The sequence below is a fragment of the Myripristis murdjan genome, chromosome 6 (genome assembly GCF_902150065.1).
Source record: "Myripristis murdjan chromosome 6, fMyrMur1.1, whole genome shotgun sequence".
Classification (NCBI taxonomy): domain Eukaryota; kingdom Metazoa; phylum Chordata; class Actinopteri; order Holocentriformes; family Holocentridae; genus Myripristis; species Myripristis murdjan.
Genome location: NC_043985.1, coordinates 19390788 through 19413516, shown reverse-complemented (window position 1 = coordinate 19413516; position 22729 = coordinate 19390788). Strand labels below are relative to the sequence as shown.

General features: G+C 41.7%; 1 protein-coding gene across 1 annotated transcript in view; it reads right to left on the bottom strand.

The window, feature by feature from the left end:
* The window catches only part of tln2b (talin 2b), a 91424-nt gene that overhangs the window by 26891 nt on the left and 41804 nt on the right, over positions 1-22729 (bottom strand). The window contains exons 7-28 of the mRNA XM_030053993.1: positions 19934-20061; positions 19548-19611; positions 19231-19335; positions 16342-16497; positions 15089-15190; positions 14905-14981; positions 12601-12784; positions 11778-11891; positions 11212-11320; positions 10366-10574; positions 10030-10128; positions 9155-9322; positions 8456-8750; positions 6448-6614; positions 5061-5189; positions 3734-3847; positions 3409-3522; positions 3092-3226; positions 2699-2827; positions 2476-2578; positions 723-931; positions 177-296 (exon numbers count right to left, since the gene is read on the bottom strand). Of these exons, the coding sequence (XP_029909853.1) occupies positions 177-296; positions 723-931; positions 2476-2578; positions 2699-2827; positions 3092-3226; positions 3409-3522; positions 3734-3847; positions 5061-5189; positions 6448-6614; positions 8456-8750; positions 9155-9322; positions 10030-10128; positions 10366-10574; positions 11212-11320; positions 11778-11891; positions 12601-12784; positions 14905-14981; positions 15089-15190; positions 16342-16497; positions 19231-19335; positions 19548-19611; positions 19934-20061 (3030 nt within the window). The remainder of the gene's footprint in view (positions 1-176; positions 297-722; positions 932-2475; positions 2579-2698; positions 2828-3091; positions 3227-3408; positions 3523-3733; positions 3848-5060; positions 5190-6447; positions 6615-8455; positions 8751-9154; positions 9323-10029; positions 10129-10365; positions 10575-11211; positions 11321-11777; positions 11892-12600; positions 12785-14904; positions 14982-15088; positions 15191-16341; positions 16498-19230; positions 19336-19547; positions 19612-19933; positions 20062-22729) is intronic.

The window sequence follows — 22729 nt, the reverse complement described above, 5'->3', positions numbered from 1 at the left end:
GGTTTAGGCTGGTACTGGAATGCGGTACTGTACTGTACAGACCTTCAGTTCTTATGGGTGATGTGTGAGAAGTAGGTGTGTTTATTTTTGCGCTGAAAGCTACACAAACCTCTGCTAGCACCTCATACTGAAAAGTGTCAAGAAACTCCTGAGTAAAAGCTTGCAGCAGGACTCACAGTGTCCACGAGGAGCTTCTTGCTGGCCTCTCCAATGCTCCTGAGGGCCATGTCTACATCCTTCTGGCCTGGCAGGCAATTCACGCAATTATTCAGGGAGTGGGACACAGCTTTGGCCACCTGAAACACAGCACAATGCTCTGTCACCGGGCTGCCATTAGTCATTCTAACAATGTGCTACACAATACACAGTCCCAGAGCACGGCTATAAGGGGAAGAACATCTCAAATGCAAATTGTGCTCACAGTGGTGCACAACAATCCGTGTCACTAATTTATGCTGCTGTCACAGACATATGCCAAACAATATGTTTATCCCTGGGAGGGCTGTTGGAGAATGAACAGTTTCACTCTAGCACTCCTGAGAGAGGCCTGCCAGGGAAGAGACAGAGGGGAGGAAATAGCAACGCTAAGAGAGGATAATTGTTATGGAAAGGAGAAATGTTTACAAATCAGTAGAGGGGAGAGAGGGACCTGAGAGGAACAATGTGATCTCAACATGAATAGTGCTGCCTTGAGGGTATACCTTACTGGGAACCATGCTTACCTGTGCTAGTCTCTGCTGACTCTCAGCATCTCCGGGGTGAACGAGGGCCTGGTGGGCTTCGTGGATCAGCATGGACGAACCCTCCATGACACACTGGGCTGAGTCAAGCATTGCAGCTGCAGCCTGAGGCTCCTTCGTGCTGGCTGCCACACCTCTGGCTGCCTGGGCCAGTGTCCTCAAAGCCTGTGCCGTTTCTCTTGCAGCCACACCTAGCACCATTTAGACACATGGTAAAATAATGGGGAGCAATTTAACCTCCTAAACTCTGCTCCTCCCATCAGTTGGTTTGTTGTTGCTCTGCTGCTGGTTCAAACTGCCCTAACTTATTTTAAATTCTACTTTAGATCCCAAGGTTTCCAAAGATACCAAATATGTCCTGAGCCAAAACATCTATCTATTTTCCATGTGATGTAATGGTGAAGCCAGAAACAATGGCATCTTGGGTTTGAATATGTCACTCAACATTAAGCATAATGTGGCTTAAGTGAGATGCTGCAACCAGCAGAAACAGGATATATATGATGCAAAATATGGAAAAAAAAATGTTTGAAGCCACTCAAGGGCAAATTTAATGGAAAAACAAGGGGTTAAACTATAGCTAGATGAAATGTGAAAGGACCCTGCAGCAAACAAAAACAAAAATATGTATCATGTATGATTTTAAAGGCAATGAGGCTGTGTCTTCAGTTTCTCAAGGTTATTAATATATCAAAAAAAAAAAAAAAAAAAAAACCTTTGTCAAGGTGAATTTATCATCTACCACAATCCACCCAGACAAAAGTATTTGCTGAAATATTAGTACTAGTATAGCATGATCTTTTCGATAATTCATGTAAAATGAGACACTGATGAAACAGCATGATGCATGCACACCTGATACAGCATCTAGTAATTTTGAGTGTAATGAATGAATGACATGATGTTTGTATTCTCCTGTGTTTTACTGTGATTTAATTGCTATGTATTGACACCCAGTAACCATGTTTCTATAGATACAGAAGCCAATGTTTTACTAAACAATTAATTTCAATCTCATTTTCTCCTCTTTGCAGCAGTCTTGTGCTTAAGTAATGCAAACAATAAGGTCTGTATGTCTTGACTAGAATAGTGTTGGCAATTTGCAAATCAACTGCCAGTACTACACAGAAGGTACACTGAAACACCCTCATTGTTAAAATAAATTAGTTACTATAGTAAAATATGGCCTCATATGGGAGGTGCCCTTAGCTTATTATACATGAAGCTGAGAAGAAAAGCACCAAATTGCATCAAATTGCATTATCCAGCCAAGTGGAGCCATTTGCTGATGGAATGTTAAATCTAGTGAAAATAAGATTAATGAGTAGCTAGCAGCATCCTAGGCCGCAGCATGAAGTGCTGCCTGGGAGCATTCATTGTTAGAATACGCTATTCACTATCTGTCTTCATCTCTCTTCCCCTGAGAGCATCAATTGAGCAAGAACTGAAGACAAAACAGCTGGGCCATGCTGGATCCAAAGGGCTCAGTTTTAGGCAACAGCAATAATAGCACCAAATAAAGGAGTCAGAATTTCTTCTGCCTGCTTTATCCTCTTACTCCCACTTGGCACCGCTAACAAGGACTACATTTTTCAATAAAAAATGACACTCCAGGAATTTATCTATAGAATGCATATTAATTACATATAATACACTAAATGAATATCACTACATTTTACAGAGGCTAATTACTCTGAAATCTCAGACCTGTCTGTGCAGAAGAGCCTTCTCTTACCTGTATAATGTTCATTGCCCTGTGCAGCACAGGTCAGCAACTGGGCCATGGAGGATCCCACAGCTTTCGATGTGCTTCCTAGGTCTTGAGCGCACTTCTCCAGCTGTGTGTACAACAGAAAACACAAATAAGCCAAAGGATTTGTATCCTTAATCTCTTTGCAAGAGGCTGACATCTATAATGTTTCCAATTAACTTTACTGTAAACACTGTCTTGTACTGACTGATTCCCCCGGAAGAGGTTTGAGCTGCCCGTCGATGACAGACATCTTGGCGTCCTGAAGCTCACTCCTGAGAGTCTGCACTGTTTTGAGGGCTGAGTCGATCTCCAGAGGACCACAGGCTTCATGGGCCTTCAACCATTGCACAGAAAAAGTGTTTATCACATGTGCCCCATCCACTGTGCAAAACAAATAGGCTGCAGTCCTGTAATTCATGCTTGATATCTCTTTTTTATGTATGGGATCTAAGATCAGGGTATTTCTACTGAATGTACTATAAAGACACATTTTACATGCAATAATACCAAAAAAATACCAAGATAAACAAATAGTGGCAAAAATTCCTGCAGCAGTGGAATGTATTCTGCTATCTCCAGCAGTGTTGTGTGCAGAAACCTTTTGGGTAGCAGTCCTGAGTTCTGCCAGGCAGGTAGCCAGGTTCTTGGCACACTGGCCCAGTTGCATAGCAGCAGCCTGGTCAGCCACTGTGGGAACGGCTGATTTTGCAGACGTCACCATCTTACTTCCAGGCTGGAGATCCAGGTGACAGAAAAGCAACAACAGCAACACTTAAACACACTTACTGACAAGCGTGTACAGTTATAAAGTTATGAAGCTGTACAATTGCACAAGCAGAAGAACAGATTTCTTTTTCTTTTGGTGTAATGACAGAGATGAGGAGGTTATGATTGTGTAATGGTAAAACGCTCAACCTGCAGGAAGCTTTGACTGGCCATGATGAGGGCCAGCTGGGCACTCAGCTCCTCAGGCTGGGCTTGGCTGCTCCTCATGCCCTGGACCAACTGGGGAATGCTATCTGCTACCGCCTGCATGTGTCCATGGATACACAAACATATCAATTTCCATACAACCCAGACTATTGTTATTAAGTCTGCATTAAAGAGACTAGCAATATGCATCATATATTATACTGGATCCAGGACTGTGTCATATAATACTTGATTCGACAATGATTTTTATACAGTAATAACAATACTGATCCCTTCTTATGTCAGTCTTGAGAGTGTATGTCCATACCTTGCAGCTGTGCACTAGCTGTTGGTGCGAGGCAGTATTTTTGTTGGAAGCAGCAGCATTTTGAGCAGCTGCGATGGTCTGTGTAGCAGCAGCCGCGGCCTGCTTAGCCGCTATCTGTTCAGAAGATACCAATAGAAATCATTTAGGATAAAGCGGGATAGTAAGGTCTGGCTAAGGGTAATACTGGATTTTGCTGTGTACAGTATTATATTACTAAGTTCGGTCTTCAGACAGAGCTGATCTAATCAAACTAAGAAGGGTCACAAACCAAAGGGTTTGTGAGAAGAAGAAATGGATGGGATTAGTCCAAGTCTGTGGACCTCTATTCTTTATTTCATGATAGGTTCTACATTGCTCTCACCTTGCAATGTTTACAACACCAAGCACTAAAAAAAAAAATATACTGCTTAGTTGACACTAATCCGCAGGCACAAGGCTAGCTTTGAAGTGACGGCAAGATTGAAAATAGAGAGAGAGGACATTTTTTGTTTAGTGGATGGAGGAAGCGAGGATGGGAAAAAGAGGCCTGGAATACAATGATATCTTTGTCCAGAGGAAAACAAGCAAGACTGCACTACACTTGGAAGTAGGATGAGAGGCAGGAAGAGCATTCCTACAGAGTATTTATTCTATATATTCCTAAATATATAGATACATTTATAAAAATGTGTTTGTGCCAATTGTTACACACAGTCTTTAGCTGTTCAGCATGCTGACACTCTGAATGGCCTTCATTGCCTCACATGGCTCCTTGACTGAAGCGACCATAAGCACCCTGTCTGTGACCGTCTGATGCAACAGAGGCAGACTGAGATATATGTTTGATCATGAGCTGATCCCAGCCTTGGGTAACGAACAGTTTATGTGCTTGGGAAATTGAACACTGGGAGCTCTGAAGCGGAGAGGGGGTAGTCATTAGGGGCAAACTGATACCAGAGGGTAAACACAGATCTTTACACTTAGATTAGCTCATTCACAGCACTAATAGGATTCACAGCCCTCTGCTGCAGGAAAGAGAAATAACACACACAAATATGCTAAATGTGCTTCATTTGCATGAATCAATGCTGAGTTATTTCAGCATTTTGACATGGATTTCCTTTTGCCTGAGGACTAAACTATATGACTTGCCTCTTCTTTTGCTCTCTACCTGCAGATATGTGCTTCTGAATCTGATTTAAAACACACTGTTTTTTTCTCTAGTGCTGGGGAGACATGGGGGCATTACTGCATGACACTTTTGAAGGTATGGACAAGCTTGTGGGAGGGTTGTGTACAATTAAGGTCAAGCAACACAAAGATAAGAATGTGTTGTCATATGACTCACTTCCAGCCTGTTGACCAATTTCTTCTTTATGGCGTTTTGAGCTGCAGCGTTAGTGGCCACACGCAGCCCCTCAGCTGCCTCTCTCAGCCTCTGCTGCTGGTCCTCATTCTCTGGGTAGGCAGCAGCCCCCTAAGAGCACAAACACACATAAATACACATAAATATGTGCGCACACAGACACCCACACCCACACACATGCACATATACATAAAGTACATAATATGTATAATCAGAGCTCAGCAGTGACAGCAGTGAGACATCAAATCCCCTCTTACAGTCTTAACAACTCTGGCAATAGACACAACACGCAATAGATGCAAAGAGGCATTTAGCTCTGTCGGCTTTCTGACAGTTTCCAAGGAAACCGTCAGTGCCAAATTCCGATTTCCCCTTGATAATGGCAGTGATGTGGTGATTAATGTGTCACAGATCAAAAACATCTAACGAGCCATAAGCAGTGTTTCACTTGCCTGGGTTTTTCACATTGATAATATCCTGCTCATTTATACTTGCCGACGGTGCCAGGGGCTTATTAAGAACCACTGATGCTGTGCCCTTTCATTCAGCTGCGAAATGATGCTCGTGGCTACTGCATACAGTAATACCAAAAATCTGTTTTTCATCAAGCGACAGCGGCTCAGTTTCATTTTTTACACCATATTTGACATTTATTATTACATTTGGCAGACTCAGTACAAGAACGCTGGCAAGTGACACTGCTAACAGAAAGTAAGCAAACGAAAATACAGTTTACAGGTTACAGTAATTAGAAATGGGTTTGGAAATTTTTTTGTTTAGAAGTTAACATTATTTTGCACAACTTGAAATAACAGATTATAGTAATTGTGCACTGAAGTAGTCATATCCAAACTAAAATCGTTAAACTACAATTGTTAATACTACAAAATATACAGATTTTTAAACAAAGGAATGAGATAGTAGCCCAAGGTAATGAGATGATGTCATGATATTGGAGTATTTCAGTCGATTAGACTGACAGGGTATATTGATACATAAAATAAAAAATCAAAGCATGAATGAATGAATGCATATTGATTATGTGATGATAGTAGGGATGACTGTAGGGATGACTCTTGGTGTTTCCATATGATATTTACACACAAGAGATTTCTGATAAACAATCATTAGTAATGATTGGAATGAATATGATGACTGAGCACATACAGGCACGTTCAGAAAATTGCTGTAATGCAGCCTGTAAAACCCGGAAAAGACAACATTTATGCCATAATCACGATTTTAGGATATCCAAAATCCCAGACAATATCTAGTGTCATATGATAATATTGATACACTGCCAAAGCAGATCAGTAATCCATAATTTTTATTGGATTACATCTTGATAGTAAGCCTGACACCGCCTTACCTTAGCAGCCTCCACCATCCTAGCTGTGGCATCTGCCAGGAGTTTGGCTGCAGCCAGCAGTTTCTTAGAGTTGTCAACATCCACCTCTGCCTCAGCGTCTGATCTCATGGCATTGACTAAGTCGGACGTGGCTTGGGCTAGCACCCTGGCCTGACGCACCATCTCCCCTATTCACACACAGATGCACACACAGTAAGTATGCACACATGTACACATGCAGACAAGTGTGCATAATATACATAAGGCAGCACTAAGACAAGGACACATTACACCTGGAATTCAGCTTCTGTTGCCTGAGACATATCAGTGAACTTGAAAAATAAGAGTGCATAACCTAAAAGTGTGGGTTATTGGCCATTTGATGTACATATAGTGAATTATAAAACTGGCAATTTTTGAAATATTTGAATGTTGCAGAATGCTTTTGATATTGAGATGAATTTACGCTACTGATTTATGGCAGGCTATTACATGACGTAATTAGGGATGAATGATAATATCGACACTGGTATTAGCTGATACTGGCTTTAAAATTAAATACTGGTATCAGCCCAAAATGAAAATTTCTGCCAATATGACATGCCAATATGTGAAATTGGTCATGTTTTATGGCATGAGTCGAAGAACTTTTTTTTATTTTGCCTGCTGAAAGTGTATATTTTGAAAAGCATTTGTATTTTATGTCTGCATCTGCTATAATAAAAGTAGGTATAATAACATGTTAATTTCACTACAGGAGACACTGGATCTTCTGTGCAATTAAGAGGAAAAAATAAGTGCATGTGTCATTATTGGCACTGGCAATCAGCCAAAGAGCTGGAAAATGCTGGTGTATCAGATATCGGCAAAAAAATCCAATATCACACATTCCTAGATGTATTATTCTGTCAAGTTTACTACATCCTGTATTTTCTGTGTCTCCTGATAGGAGCACTGAGTGTTAACTGCACACAGGTGTTTGAAAACATTATATCTACTTTCTTGACAGTTTGAAACTGCACCCCGATGAAGGCAACAACTGAAACGTGTCGGTGGTGACAAAATAGTCCATAAATAGTTTCAAATTGAAACTGAGAAGTGTGTGGTTTTCCCATTGTTTTTTTTCTATATCTGAGACATATTGAACCGCTGACATTTCTTTGATTGTCCTGCTCTTGAGGAGTCACACCAGAGTTTTCACCTACATCTGACCTTACAGCTAGGTTTCTTGTTACTCATCCCTTCTCATACAAATTAAAGTTTTAGAAATATATGTAACATGTAACACTTCTCCCCACACACACCCTCTATAAAAAGCTGTATTTCCTGAACACCCACCTCCAGCTGGAAATAACTCAAGCAGAGAAAATCATGAAAGACAAGACATTGAGGTACTTTACAACCCACACCTTAAAGCCTAGAGAAACAAAAACAGCACTCTCTATCTCTCAAATGAACTCTGAACACTGAATGTTATCTATCTCTCCAGATTTTTTTTCTTTTCTTTTCTTGATGATTTATGAAATAAAAAGAGCTTCCCCTCCCAAAACTGCAAAGGTCATGTGTTTCCTTTTAAATTTCAAAGCCTCCCTGATGCTGATTGAGAACAGACTGGGAGCTCTGTAGTGGTTTTGGATGACATGTTTTCTACAACCCCTTGAGAACTGGCTGGGTTTGGAAATTCTTCAGCCTCATGGTTTGAACCATAACAAATACCCTATGCTTTGAAAATATTTCAACAGGAGATATTTTAAAATCACTTAATATGAACCATAACCTGGCAATTTCTTAAGTCCCTCCTAGCCTAACTAAATAAGAACAAGTCCACCAAAAGCATAGAAAGCAAGGAGCAGAAAAGATCACCCAAACATGACCACAGTTTATCTTTCGAAGCCCTTGGATAATAGCAAGCATATTGATTGTGGCAAATTCACGGAGTACCAAACTGATTGAAAACCACAAGATTTTAATCTGAGGCACCCTGGAACAAAAATTGCCCTTCAACACTCTGCTTTACACATGAACTCACCAGCGTCACCCATGGAAGTGAAGATATTTTCGGTGACGTTCATGATCGTGTCAGTGGCCTGGTCGTATCGTCCGATGGGTTCTCCACAGCTGGCATAGTGGCGGACATGCTGCAACAGATCGCTGAGAGCCTGGCTCACCACACCGGCTGCTGCCCCAACTTGCTTCAGCAGCTCGCCATCGTCGCTGGCTGAACGGCAAGCCTTGACGCAGGTCTCTACAGAGCGGTCCACCAGCTTCCCAGCCTCAACGAGCTGCTCCTGACAAACTGGGGAGCTGATGGTTGGGCTCACCACCTACACCACAAAGAGTCATGATGTGAAGTGTTCAATTTTTTTTTTTAATTCCAATTCAGCTATGTTAACATGTAACATGAAAATGCTACAGGTATACAGTGGTCTGTGATAAAGCAGTCTTAATTAATCATTCATGGTATGAGCTGTAAACCTCCAAAAGAAAACATTTCTTAATTTTTGGGTTTAAAAAAAAAGCACCTTCTGAATTAGTTGAAGTAAAACAGATCTGACCATAAAACCAACATTTTTTATTTTTTTTTAAATAGTACATTATGATGATAACAATTATCACAGCTACTATAGTAGTAGATGTCCCATCTATGTTATTAAAATCATTTTCTATTTATGTTTTTATCTACCTTTACTTACATGATGTTTGAACTAAACAGGCTTTGGATCAGTACCTTGGTGCAGGCCACCAGCTGTGAGGTGGATAGGGCACACTGAGTGGCAGCTGCGATCACCCGGTTCTGCAATGTGGTGTCTTCGGCCACCTGGGCCACATTCTTGGCCTTCAGGACTAACATAGCAGCTGCATTGGCCACTGCTTTGGCCAGATTCATCAGGATGTCCTGAAACACATTCATCAATGTCCTTCACTGAAACACAGCGCAGCTGTGCACATATGACTGAAAGGACCAAGGAAGACACTATGATCTAAATGTTTTCAGCTCATCATTTTGATTGATATCATGTCTATTCTGGCTAACTACTGTGCAAAGACATATTGTGCCAGTGCAAAACGTGAGTCCTTCACTGGAGCAAGACAGTGATGGTGGCATTTACGGTGTGAATAATAAGTTACACTATGTGAATTACAATACCTCTAAGTTAGAATTAGTTTATGTACAGCAGTGTTTGTCCAAGGTAATTGAGACCAAGATTGTATTCAGTATGATAAATATACCTTGCCCTCTTGACAGGATAAACTAAGGAGAGAGCAAGGTGGCTGAAAGGATTTAAATCATTTAGTTACTAGAGGATGTGTGTGTGGCAGCTAAAGCAACTGTAGCATAAAAGGATAAATGAGGCAGATGGTGAAGGCTATGGATAAGCTTGTGCTATTGGGTGTCTTGCATACAGTGTTGTCATTTTTAATACTCAGAGCTCTCCTCCTGAAACTGTGTTATCAATTTCACATTAAGTAATGGTCTAATAATAAAGCCTGAAGTCATTACGTGCAGTGTGTGTGCTGAAATTTTACAAGGGGGCTTGAGAATGTATGTGTCTTCCTGTTTGGCATCAGTGTCATAGGAACAGTGTGTGGGCGGTGTCCAACCTGGAACCTCTCATCAGTCTCGCCCTCCCCCATGTGACGGAGCAGGTCCCCGCTGGCCTGACCGATGCTTCCTGCCGCAGTCAGCACCGTCTGTCTGGGCTGCATGAGGATGACATCACCACATTCATAACATTGGCCGGGCCTGCTCTCACACAGGCTTCCGTGCTTTATCTAAAACAGACTCCTGGACTGAAAATCAAACCAGTAAACACTACTAATAATACATCTTCACTAGGACATTGATAAAAATAAAAACATGCAATGTGATATGTGTCTTTGTGACAAATGGATAGTGAAGGTTAGGTCACTACAATATTCACAATCAGTGTGGCTCACCTCTGCAGCTGCCGGCTCAACAGATCTAAGCAGATCTGACACAGCCCCTGCCAGCGTCCTGGCAGCACCCATTAGCTTGTGCCCACTGCCCACCTCATCATCCATTAGTGCTGCTAGCAGCTTGACGCCCTTGGACATTTCCGTGAGGTTGGATGAAATGGTGGTGATGGCACAGCCCACTGCTGTGTAGTCAGTTTCTGTCGGCTCACCTGCAAAGAATGGATCACCATCATTAGATACTCAACCTCTGCTGTGCATCTTAATTTGTTACAATGCTGCCACATTGATTTACTTTGTCCATGGGGCAACTCTGCGTGTCAAATACTGTAGCACACACATCAGTATCAGCGCCATAATTAGAGCCCATTTGACATGGTTTTGTGAAGATAAGTCTGTGGATGGACCAAGTGACTGTGAGGAGGAAAAACTTTCTACTGCATGGTTAGAGCAGTCTAAGTGCTATCCAACAGATGGCTAGGTAAGATTAAAACCCAGCAAAAGTCTGGCAAGAACTTGGCTGGCACTGTACCCAGCAACAGAGGACGCAGGGGGAGACACTGCCAGTAAGTTGAGCTGCAGGACAACATACTCAAGATTTATTTATCAGTGGAAATATTTATCAGGGAAAATGGGAAATGCCCACTTAATAAGGTTGGGCCCCAGCTTCAATGAGGGTTTGACATTGGCTTGGAGAACACGTTTATTGATTTACACCCCAGAATTTCCTTTTAAGCTTTGTCCAGCAAAGTCATACAGTAAACAATAATTCTGGTGTATGAATACATGAAAATAGATAAAAGATAGCACATTCCAAAATCGTGATTCAGGATTCCCTTGGGCACTCACCTGCAGTGAGATTGACCACAGATGCTGTTCCAGCAGTGATGGCATCAACTTGAGAGTGGATTTCATGTTTGGATTCATCCACTTTGTTCTGAACCCAAACCCGGGATGCCTTTTGGTGGAGGAGTGAAAGGAAGGCCATTGGCTTTCATCACAGTGGGTGATTTTCAGCTCATATAAACTTTTTCGTCAAGGATTAAAGGAGCAGGGCTGCACAACTCCCACAGCTTTGGAAATATTCATCTCAAGCTTTAAAATACAGTACACCATCCATATTTAGAGCCAATTTTATCATCTAATTATATGAAATTTGAGAAACAAGATGGACTGTAATGTGATACGAATGCTTGACTGTTTTTAAGATCTCTTTGCTTTGCTAAACACGTTGTGTCAGCGAGAGTGGAGGAGAGGCCAAGACTGTATCTTTTGATAAAAAGTATTTGCTTAAAGTGGAAATTCAATAAGCTACTTTAAAACAAAATAACTGTATTTTACAGGGGAGGCCATTTTATAGAAAGCAGGCCTGCATAAGTGTTATGAAAGGTGGAAACTTTAAGTGTTGAACTTACCAAGTCGTGACCCAGTGGAGGCAGGCTATCTACATGTCCCAAGTCAGCCTGGGCCTGCTGCACTGCCTGCATACTGCTGTTGATAGTCCCCATCAGGGCCTGCTGGGCCAAACTCTGAGCAGACAACATATTGAACACTCTGTATTAAATAATTGCATACTGACACCTTTCGTGTTCATCTAAAATAGGCTAAAACGTATTGTATGCATTGTGTGTTGATGCAACATTAAGAAAATCTTAATATCACAAGTGATGTCCATAAAAGACAGCATGAGCATGAATGACTCTTCAATCCCGCACTCATGCACAGCCCTGTTTACATTGTTCGTCCTGGATGTGATTGGACGTGACTCTGGACATTGATTTATCTATCACACAGTGTTTTGGACAGTGTTTATCACATTTTGACGAAACTTTGGAGAGTGTATCTCACAGATGCATTCTGGCATTTCCAAAATGGCACTGACTACACTGCTCCTCCCTTCATCTATGTGTCCCAAACAATATCCAGGACATCAGTGATTGTATTTTGACAGAACCTGAGAAAATGATGCCCCTTAACACTGCATTTTGATATTCCTAAAATTACAATGATGTGCCCAATTGGGGAACTCAATGTTTGTTCAGCCTCTCATGGGCAATAGTTGTTGTGTTGCTGATGATGTTTTCAAAATTACACTCAGTGGATCAAGGTTAGCTATAATTACATGTCAACACAAGGTGACATTTTTGTTACTGACTGGGCCTGAAGGGGAAAACAATATTTGTCTGGAATGACGTGTTCGCTGGAGCCTTGCTTGCAATAGAAGATGGCTGTACTCACCAGTGGGGGCATGTGCCCTCTGTGCATCTGCCCTGTGGTGATCTGCTGCTGGGCGGAGGGCATAGTACCCATGTTGAAGGTATCGGGGCCACCGACAGACCCAGAGCGGATAATACCTGGTAGTGCTACTGAGCCATGCTCCACACGACCCACCCGGTTGAACTGTTGCTGCAGGATTGTGGACCTAAGACGGGACAGATAGAGACAGAGAAAGAGATAGCAAGTGCATGAGAAACTTTAATGAATAGGGAGCTCAGTTGCTACATACTGTATATACACAAAAATGTCACCTGAAGGCCCAAAGTGCAAGAGCAGCCAGGAGCGGGCTCTTGGCACGTGCACATGCTAATGTGAAGTACAAGGACACTGTGACATAAAGAACACATTAGCTGCTGAAAAGATCAAACTAGAGATCTTGTGGTGAAATGCGGTCTCTCAAGCCACTAAGCCACCCTGCTGCCAAAAGTCAATGGGCTACCTTTTTGCGCCGACGCAGATCAAGTGCAGTAAATTTGCACTGGTGAAGTAATTTTGTTTGTTCAGTGGCTGTGATGAACATGGTGCAGTAGACCAGAAACTTGGCTGTAATTGTAATTGTTTGGGTTTAATTTGATAGTGGTAGGACAGGAAACAAGTGTGTATTTTTTTTTGAGAAAACTCCAATTTCCACAGCTCTCTGTGGATATTGAAATAAGTGGGTTACTTCAGTCAGGATTATTCTGGGGAGCTGTCAGTTTATACAATTACGTAAATGGCTTAAACAGACTAGTGCTTCACTTACAGTATCGGTAATTGTGGCATTATTATGTGCATTTAAATGTAGCCAAATATGACAATCTTTTCACTTCAGAAAAATTACTCAGGGAAAAAAATGCAGGCAGTCAATAAAATGATGCAAAGAAGTTTTAATGCACTACATAGTTTGTTGTAAGTGCGCTGTTATTGTGTGAATCATTCTTCCCACAGGCATTTAGCCTTTACAATAGCACACACGCACAATAACTGCATGCAAGTTTTTTTGTTGATTTGCCTACCTTTGTTGTTTTCATTATTGTATTTACTGCATTTATTGCAATTCAAGCATTTTTTATCCAATAAGAAAACAACATTTCAACGTGAAGTATATTCATATTTGGGGTGTTGTGTAGTCATATTCTGAGTGCCATATATCCTGAAGAAACTGCACCTCCTTAACATGAACATCTGTTTGTCTTGGACTCTCATCCCCGTTATGGAAAGTGTGCTGGTTATAAGAGAATGAGAGGAGCTGATTTGCCCATGGTCTAAAAGTAAGAGTATGTATTGTGGGTCATTGGCAAGATCAACAATATATGGTCAAAGTAAGTACCAGCACAACGGTTTTATTCATGGATGATGCTTGCGTAATGGTGTTTGTGGTATTTTTTATAGCCTCCTCCCCTGGAGGGCAACACACATGCTTATGTCAGCCAACATCCTATTTCCAGATTACTGTCTTTATGATCTGGTCATTGAGGAGACACTGTAACAGTTATCTCGATAACAACTGCTCCCTCTTTGAGTATGCATTGTCAGAAAAACACTGCACAGAAAAATGTCTGTTTTGCTGCCCTGCTCCACAGATGCTGCCGACTCTATTGGTTAATTATGGCTTGTTTTGAGAGGCAGCAATTATGTTTTTGTGCTGAGAACCAGAACATGAGTCAATTGGCCCATAAGCAGCGGGAGGACGATGCTCCATTCTATCACAGGGTGGGTTCACTCGAAGCTGCGCGGATTTCTGATAACAACACATCTCCAAGATCTGTGTGACAGAGCATTGGTCCATCTGCATTAACTTCATTACTTTCAGTCGCTAAGCTACAAGACAAAATTAGGAGAGACAGCAACCAACTGGGACATAAAAATTACCGCAGAAAACAGCTTCCAACAAGATATCTTAACTTGTGCCTTCCAAACCATCTAGCTCTCCTTTGTGAATTAAGATGATAATGTAATAGCTTTGCCCTGAGGCAGTTTTTGTATTTAGGTTTCAAACGAAAATTGCCCAAGAAGGCAGTGGAACAAATTCTATTCTGGAATACAGAGACCGGTATTCGTGATATTTTAAAATTCAAAATGCTGTTTGTGTGTTTAATTCGAACATTACTCCTCTTGGGGGTACTATGCTGGGCATGCAGAAATGTAATTATATGCACAATTAAACTGTGAGGTTTAAATTCACAAGAGGAGTAACTAGGCTGTGCTGCCTGAATCTGACTGGTCAGCACACTCCTCTACTTAACAGCGCAAAGACCCTCAAGTTAATACATGAACCCTTCTCACTTCTTAGGGGAAACCGATTCCTCCAGCATTGTGGATTCCTCATCTCCCTCAAGGCCGAAACGGTCCTTACTCTGCTTCTGTAGAGAGGTAGAAACAGTACAGTTAACAAAGCATGCTAAAATCATATCCTGCACAATACAGTATGAATTCACCAAGGTGCTATGTTTGATTTGTAATTACTTGCCTTTTTGAGTATGATGTCAATGTATCCCGCAATAAGCTGGGAGATTTGTTCTCCCTCTGTAGTCTGAACAGAGTAGTAACTCTCCTGGTATTCTCCAAAATCCTAAAGAGTGAAAAGAAGACAGAGCCAAGATTCAGGGCAAATCAAGTGGCCTTAAAGTCTCAGTATTCTGACATGCTCCTCTTCTTTATAACATATTCTGGCCTAACAAGATCAAGGCCTTTGCACAAATGAAAAAAATGGCCTTACTAAGGGTAAAGCTTTGAATAAACTGCCCTAGCAACACCATCATCCCTACTTTTAATGAAAAGAAAAAATGACTGGCCTCTAGAACACATCCAACTTCTTCAAAGAACTGATTTAAAATGAGATGGACTGAATCTACTCACTTCAAAGCATTCTATGGAGAAACGGAGGTGAAATACAACAATTCAAATATACCTTCAAGTATTTTTTTTTTAAATTTACATATTGCATTAATCTTGGGGTAGTTATTTCCAGTTGCTGCTGACAAGATGCAAAATATAGATTTAAAAAAACGCAAGGTCTGAGTTATGTGACAAAATTAGAGAGAGGTTAATTCATTAAAACATGGGCTTCATGAATGTCAGTGATTTACAGAACAGAAGACAACCTTTAAGGTTCACTTTTGTACTGTAATTCACTGACACCTTGCATTCTTTTCAGTGCTTATACTTTAAATAGGTATTTAAGAATATTTTTTGAGCATTTCTGCTCTATTAGACAGTCACAGGCAATGACATGCAGCAAAGGGTCTGGGCTGGATGTGAACCCAGGCTGCTGCAGCTTAGCCTCAGTATTATGAGGTGCACGCTCTACATTGCGAGCCACCAGGGCACCCCTGCTCACACTTTCTGGTCTGCGCACCCTCCTTCATAAAGGAGATTTTCTGTCTGTGCATGGGGTTTTTCTTCTTAACAAGCGATATATAAAATTGAAAAAGCCTTCAGATGAATAAAACATCCAAATGCCCCTTTTTCATCCTCTATTGTAAACTTGGATGAAATAGCTGAGCAACATGCTGATAACATTCAATATTATAGTTAAAGGGCTTAACAGTTTTAATGAAGCTGTTTGATTTGGAAAAGGCAAACTGGCGACACTCTACATGATGTAGAGTTGTGTAAACCAGAGAATGCTCACAGTATAAATGAATGTGTTCACAAGATTATGAATGCATAATGTCCGACTCAAATGGGACTGAGAACTTCCTGAAGAGGTTCACACAGTACCAGTGTGAAGCTCTTGGGGGAGGCAGCCCATCTCTTGACTGTGGTCAGGGGCCACTCCTGCACCACATCCTTCGTCTTCTCATCCACTCGCATCACCGACTCTTTGGTTATCCCCAGCAGCCGAGGCACCAGCTTATTTTTGCTCTTCATCTTTTCCTGTCGGATAGGAAGACATCAGACGACATTTATGTTGGTGTTAACACCTACGCAGATGATTCATTCAAGGCATAAACGCCGAATAGTTGTGAGATTCTGATGCTGCTGTTGTAATACACATGCCGCTCCTGTGGCTTGAAGCCTCAATAGGAGGAGGGAAGGAGCAGATGTGAAGTGACCCTGCAGAGTTCAGCCATGTTTAACTGCTGCTCTATTGAGCAGGGTCTCCCCGGGCTTTAGTCACTGTCAGCACACCAGCATGGTGCTTCCACTAGCTCTTTGCCTGCCTGGCTCCAGTGCCCTCTATTCTCTGCCCACTGAAAATGTATTAAAGCTCACTTCAGAGCCTGAGCCTACACTTGGCTTTCCTCCAGGGGTGCAGAGGACAACACAAAAATTAGCGGTTTGTGGATACGGGGGAGTTCAAAATACCTCTCTTGTCTTCGAGCTATTGTTTTCATCTCTGCGTCAAAATGTAGAGCTCCAAGGAGGGAACAAAGGCCTCTAAGTAGAACAGCTTCAACAGTTCAATGTTCACAATACAACACAAGGACAGATAACATTATACCAGTGACCATGATAGCTATGTATAAAGACTTATTTAAAACTTCTATTGTTTTCAGTTACATTAGTTGAGTACCATATTTATTTGGGTTGTATGCACGCAGGAAGTCGGATTTTTGTAATCTGAAGTGGGAGGCTAAGCAAGAGATTGTATCTTACATCTAACCTCGGTTAAGGCATGGGAACATCTGCTGCTGCAGGAATGCACAACAGAAGGCTGGATCAATGTCAGAACCCTTTTACTGGCCTGAACCAAGCATCACAGACCTGCACGCATGGTTGCACACACACACACACACACACACACACACACACACACACACACAACACAAACACACACACACACACACACACACACACACTTATTTACTTCCATATCTGTGAAGTTTACAGCAAAACGGTTGTTGTCTTAGGTAGCCTGCAGTGATTAAAGACTGACAGATGACTAATGTGACGTTACAATAAACTCTCAGACGATGCTTCAACAAAGGCAGGTCTATGCTTTTTCTTCTGCTCGCAGCCGACGAAGAGTGCAGCTGGAGTGAATTATTCAACAGTGCCTTGCAATCTCCATCACTACATTTCCTCATCACGCACAGACACTGCTTGTACATTTGGACGCAAACACGTGCTCACACACTCGCACACACTCGCACAAAAAACACTCTTGACCTTGCAGTCTGCTTTAAGTACAGGGCCAAACATTCCATTTATAGTCCATTAAGACCATAACAGACAACGGCACTCTTTCTCTTTTTCCTACAGGATCAAAACCAAATGGGCTGCTGCCAGAGAGCTTTTATAATACCTGCTGGTGCGACTTCATCATGTTCGCCCGCTGCAACCCTGCCCCACCACTCTGTCCACCACACCAGAACAGAATTGCCATTGTCACAAGCATTTCAAAGCACTGTTTGTGCTTCTACACGGCAAAACGCACATTGTTTCACTGTGAGAATGATCCTTTGTTATTATAATGGCTATATAAATCTTTTGGTGTTTCCAGTGAGTTTTCATACCTGCTTGACAGCACGGTGCATATCACACAAGCTTTGTAATTGCACAGCTGCCACTCATTAGTACAAGAGCATGTCTGCTTGCTATAACTAGATTACTCATTAAAGTGATATTGCTCAGTAATTATTAACTGCAAGAACTGCTTTTCCTAGAAATGTGTGCTTGTGTCTAATGTGTATGATGAATCTGTTTATATGGGAAGTGACTATATATAAATTTGACACTCGGTGATGCAACCTATGAATGGCACACTGGTCTTACATGCAAGGAGTGAAGGGTGGGTGTGGCATCAGGGAGCCAACATGGAGAATTTTCACTAGCTCACTTGATAAATCACTCAGTGAGGCACAGGTCTACCCTGGAGGAGGTGAGGTGCATTTTGCCATTTGTGTATTTTGACATTTTGAATGTTCGTCACTAGTTTTCTCCTTTATCAGGCTGACAACTGTGTAAATAAACACCGTTGTTTTTTCACCTTACTCTTCATTCCTGGTTGTTCTGTGTTGCTCATGCTGCATTCACGTCATGTAGTATTCACAGTGAGCACCATCTTCTCACTTCTAAGTAGTACTCATGTCAAAATCCAATTCTTAATTACAACTGGGAATCACATATTTTTCTGAAAGCTATATAAAGTATCTGAGAAATGGCAGGCTTAAATCAGTCACACACACCAAAATTAAAGAGTAACTAAAACCCATACTCAAATATCTGTGAAGCCTGACCTCTAATGGTGAAAAGCAGGGGCCTGGTCTTCGGTCACAGGTGATAGCACCACTCAGCAGGTGATGACACCACCAGGTTCCCTGTTTTTTTACTATTCAGGTCAGACTTTGCAGAGATTTAGTTACTCTTTAAAGGTAAAGAAAGCCCAAATGAATGCTACTTTCATCGGGGATACTTTTTTCTAACTGCAAATCCACTCTGGCTGTAATAAAACTTAATGGTTTAAAAAAAAATAATGGTTTGATAGTGTTATCTTTTGATGTAGACTTGAAAATGTCCTGTTTGAAGAAGTCCGACTTTCCAAATGACTTAAACACTTGCAAGTAGTGACAGTGGGAGCTTTTTCTACCTCTTCCTTCCTTCCCATATGATGTAAAATGATATATTATACTTCCTAATGTAATTGGGAGCGGTGTTGGGCCTTACCTTCACTAGGAAGAAGGACACCCCATAGGTCTGGAGGGATCTGGCAAGCTTCACATACTTCACTTTTGCCTCAATCTCGGTCATTTCTCCACAGTTCTTATGATCCTGGACGGAGAGCAACAATAAAATCTCAGAATCCTCAAACAGGAACATTAGGTTGATTAATTTGTCTTAGACACTGTAATCTACGCAGTATATTTTATCAATTCATGCCAAAAAAAAAAAAAAATCATATATTTTCCTCAGGCTAAGCACACTTTTAAACATGGGTTCTTTTAGACATAACATTCGACCAAACAGCACTGCAATGTACATACTTGGAATATTTTCTTCTCCGACCCCCTCTGCTTGATGTACTCTTTAGGTAAGAACTCCTTCAGGCTGTGGGGATAAATGACATTTTTACATGGTTACTCGTTGGTGCTACAGGCGTTTCCTTTTCTATTAACATACTTCCATATATGAGGTCATTCTTGCCCCAGTGCCTGCATATCAGACAAGTGTTGTACCAGCTGACATCACCCCTGAGCATTCCTGTGGAGGAAGTCCCTGAAGGAATGGCCTGTACCGAAGTACAAGGAGATAACCGCTGTATCTGGATGGCTGTGAACCGAACATGTGAAAGGACAACACAATGTGCCGGGTGTTTGACGGATGAGGTTTGCGGTGGTGCTAATGCATCTCTCTGATAAGGGAAGCTTACTCGAGGAATCCAGGCTTGTGTTTGTGTTCCACATGGGGTCCGAACTGGATCTGAGCCTGGATCCCAGCAAACTCACAGGCTTTATCAAACGACACGGGGTGGGAGCCATTCAGTATATCGTCCCTGGCCTAGAGAAGAAAAAAGAAGCGGTGAGTAAGTGACAGCCAGACGTAAATCCAGGAAAGAAAAAATCATGGAAATACAAAAGAGAGAGAATCAATCAGTTTTCACCCAACAGAGCTCCATAATGAGCACTTCATTTTGCGCTTTGAGTGTAGCTTCAGAGACTGTGTCTGCTAAGTGAATAAGCGAGTGCATTTCTAGAATAGTAACATCACACAAACACATAGCTCAGATTCATTCACACAGGGGAGCCAAATAAGATTTGTTTGCGACAATAAAAAACGTTTTCGAGGCTTTCAAATGTAACAGCTTGAATTTGTCATCACGGTCCTTTACGTGTTATTAAAAGAGAAGAGACACCATACTGTACAGACAAATCAGTCTCTCACAGTATACCATCTGCATTACAAATGGTCCTCAATCTGTCATTAGGAAATAAAACGACTTTTTGTTAGGCAAAATACGGCAATGTCTGTTTGGTGCTGTCGAGATATGATTTATCTTTCAATGCTTTCTCAGTCAAGTCCGTACTCCAGCGAGCTCCACATTAGGCCGTCTTAAAACTGTTTAGTTAGCTGAAAGGGGAAGATGCCTTTGTTGACATCTTTCAGTAATGGTTGTCAGAGTATGCTGTTTTCTCCAGGGGGCAGTAAGCTCTCTCTCGTTCTCTCTCTCTCTCTCTCTCTCTCTCTCTCTCTCTCTCTCTCTCCCTGTCTCTCTTTCTAGTTCACTGCTGCAAGATTAATGGCTCCCAAAGCTGAGAGGCTAGCTGACAGTGAGAAAGGCTCCATCAGAGCTTTTAGCATTAGCATATGAGTGCACAGGCCCAACTCCACTTATTCTTACATCCCATTACATCAACAGCAAACTAAACAGCAGTGTACCGCTGTAATGACGACAACAATCTCCTCCACTCACAACTGAGCCTCTTCTGCAGTGTAATTTACAGTGAAGTATAAAAGCTATTACTGAACACAAATTATCCCTGACACATGCCATTCATTCTCTTTCTCTGTGACTCACTGCCACCCACATAGTGTATTTTGGGGGAATAAGGCTCTGGGAATGACAGGTGAACTAGTTGCAAAAGTTTACATTTTGAAATAAGTGCTGATGGGCAGTTGTGGATATATGCTGATTTTCACTGTGGAGGCGAGTGATTCAGAAAAGGTCCTTAGGTTTCAGGAATCTGCAGTGGAGTTTCAGGTATATGTGTCCATAAGGGCCTGTGTGGAGGATGACTGGCCGCAGTATGATTTTACCATGTTTGTCCATAAAGACAACAGCGAGGGCAGACCTTCAGTTTCTCATAGTGGGCATGGGCAGTGATACAGGCCCTGATTCTAGGACATTCTAATGGAGCCGCACAAGTGGAAATGAACCACAAAACATCAGAAGCTGTGACACATATAGCCTAAGGCTACAACGCTGAGGTCAACCAGTCCACCATGCCCCACAGAGCACAGAGTATAACACAGCCATAAAATACATGCTGACATAGGGACACACTAAAGTAACTAAATGCACACTCTGTTCAATCACTAATAAATCGATGAACAAATGAATAATGAGGACTCTCATGACCTGTGTAACACACAAGGTTATATGGAAATAAGGTCTAAATGGACCAAACTGAAAACATGGAGGCGTCCTGGTGGCTCAGTTGGCTTTAGCACATACCATACCCACACTGTCCGGTGTTCAAATCCAAACATGGACCTTTATCTTGTGTCACCCCCCCACACTGTCTCTCTCCCCACCTTCCCTGATCCTGTGTACTGTAAATTTTCCAAGAAAGCAAAAATGACAGAATATATCAGTTTGACTGTAAGATACTAACCTCATTAAAAATGTAACACCTCACAAAAATACTGATATAAGATAAAAGGAAATAATGGCAATGGAAATAATACTATTTTTTTTTTTTAACATAACCAGTCGTCAGAGGAACAGACTGAATCCAATCATTTATACTGAATGATGAACTTCAGGTCATGCTGTATATTTTTTGGTGGAATATGGTAGAATTTTGGACACAAACTCCTGTGCCTCTTGGTTCAAAGACCACAATTATTTTGACAGTTGAGAGGAGCAAGCAAAAGCACAAGAGCACCACAGAGAGGGCAATGCTCCAGCTGTGAAGATTTGTCCTGTTCTTCGTGATACATGACAGAAAGGGAGTGGCTGGGTAGTAAAAGAGATTAGTTTGTTTCTGGCAGAGAAGCCGCTATGCATGTGTGTGTGTGTGTGTGTGGGCGGGGTTGAAATCATGGAAGCTTCACATCATTAATAAACATTTGAGCTCATTGCTGGGATGCTCTCCCAAAGAAATGCCAACATTAATATCATAATCTGTGCAATCTGAATTAAGTGATGAACGAGGCAGTGAAAGGCTGTGTTCGAAAATCGCACATGTGTGTGTGTATGTGAGCAAGAGAAAAGAACTGAAAAGAAAAGAAAAGACAAGAAAAGAAGGTGAAAGGAAAGAGTGTTTCATATCATGTCTCGGAAAAGGCACCAGGGGGGAATCCGAGGCCCGGGGTATGTTCCATCAAGCCTAAGAAAGGCATCTCTCTTCTGGCTCTGTCTGCCCTTTTTAACACAGTGACAAATTAGAGCCACTGCCATATGAAGAGTCTCTGTGATCTGCCTGTGTAACAATCTGAGCATGAG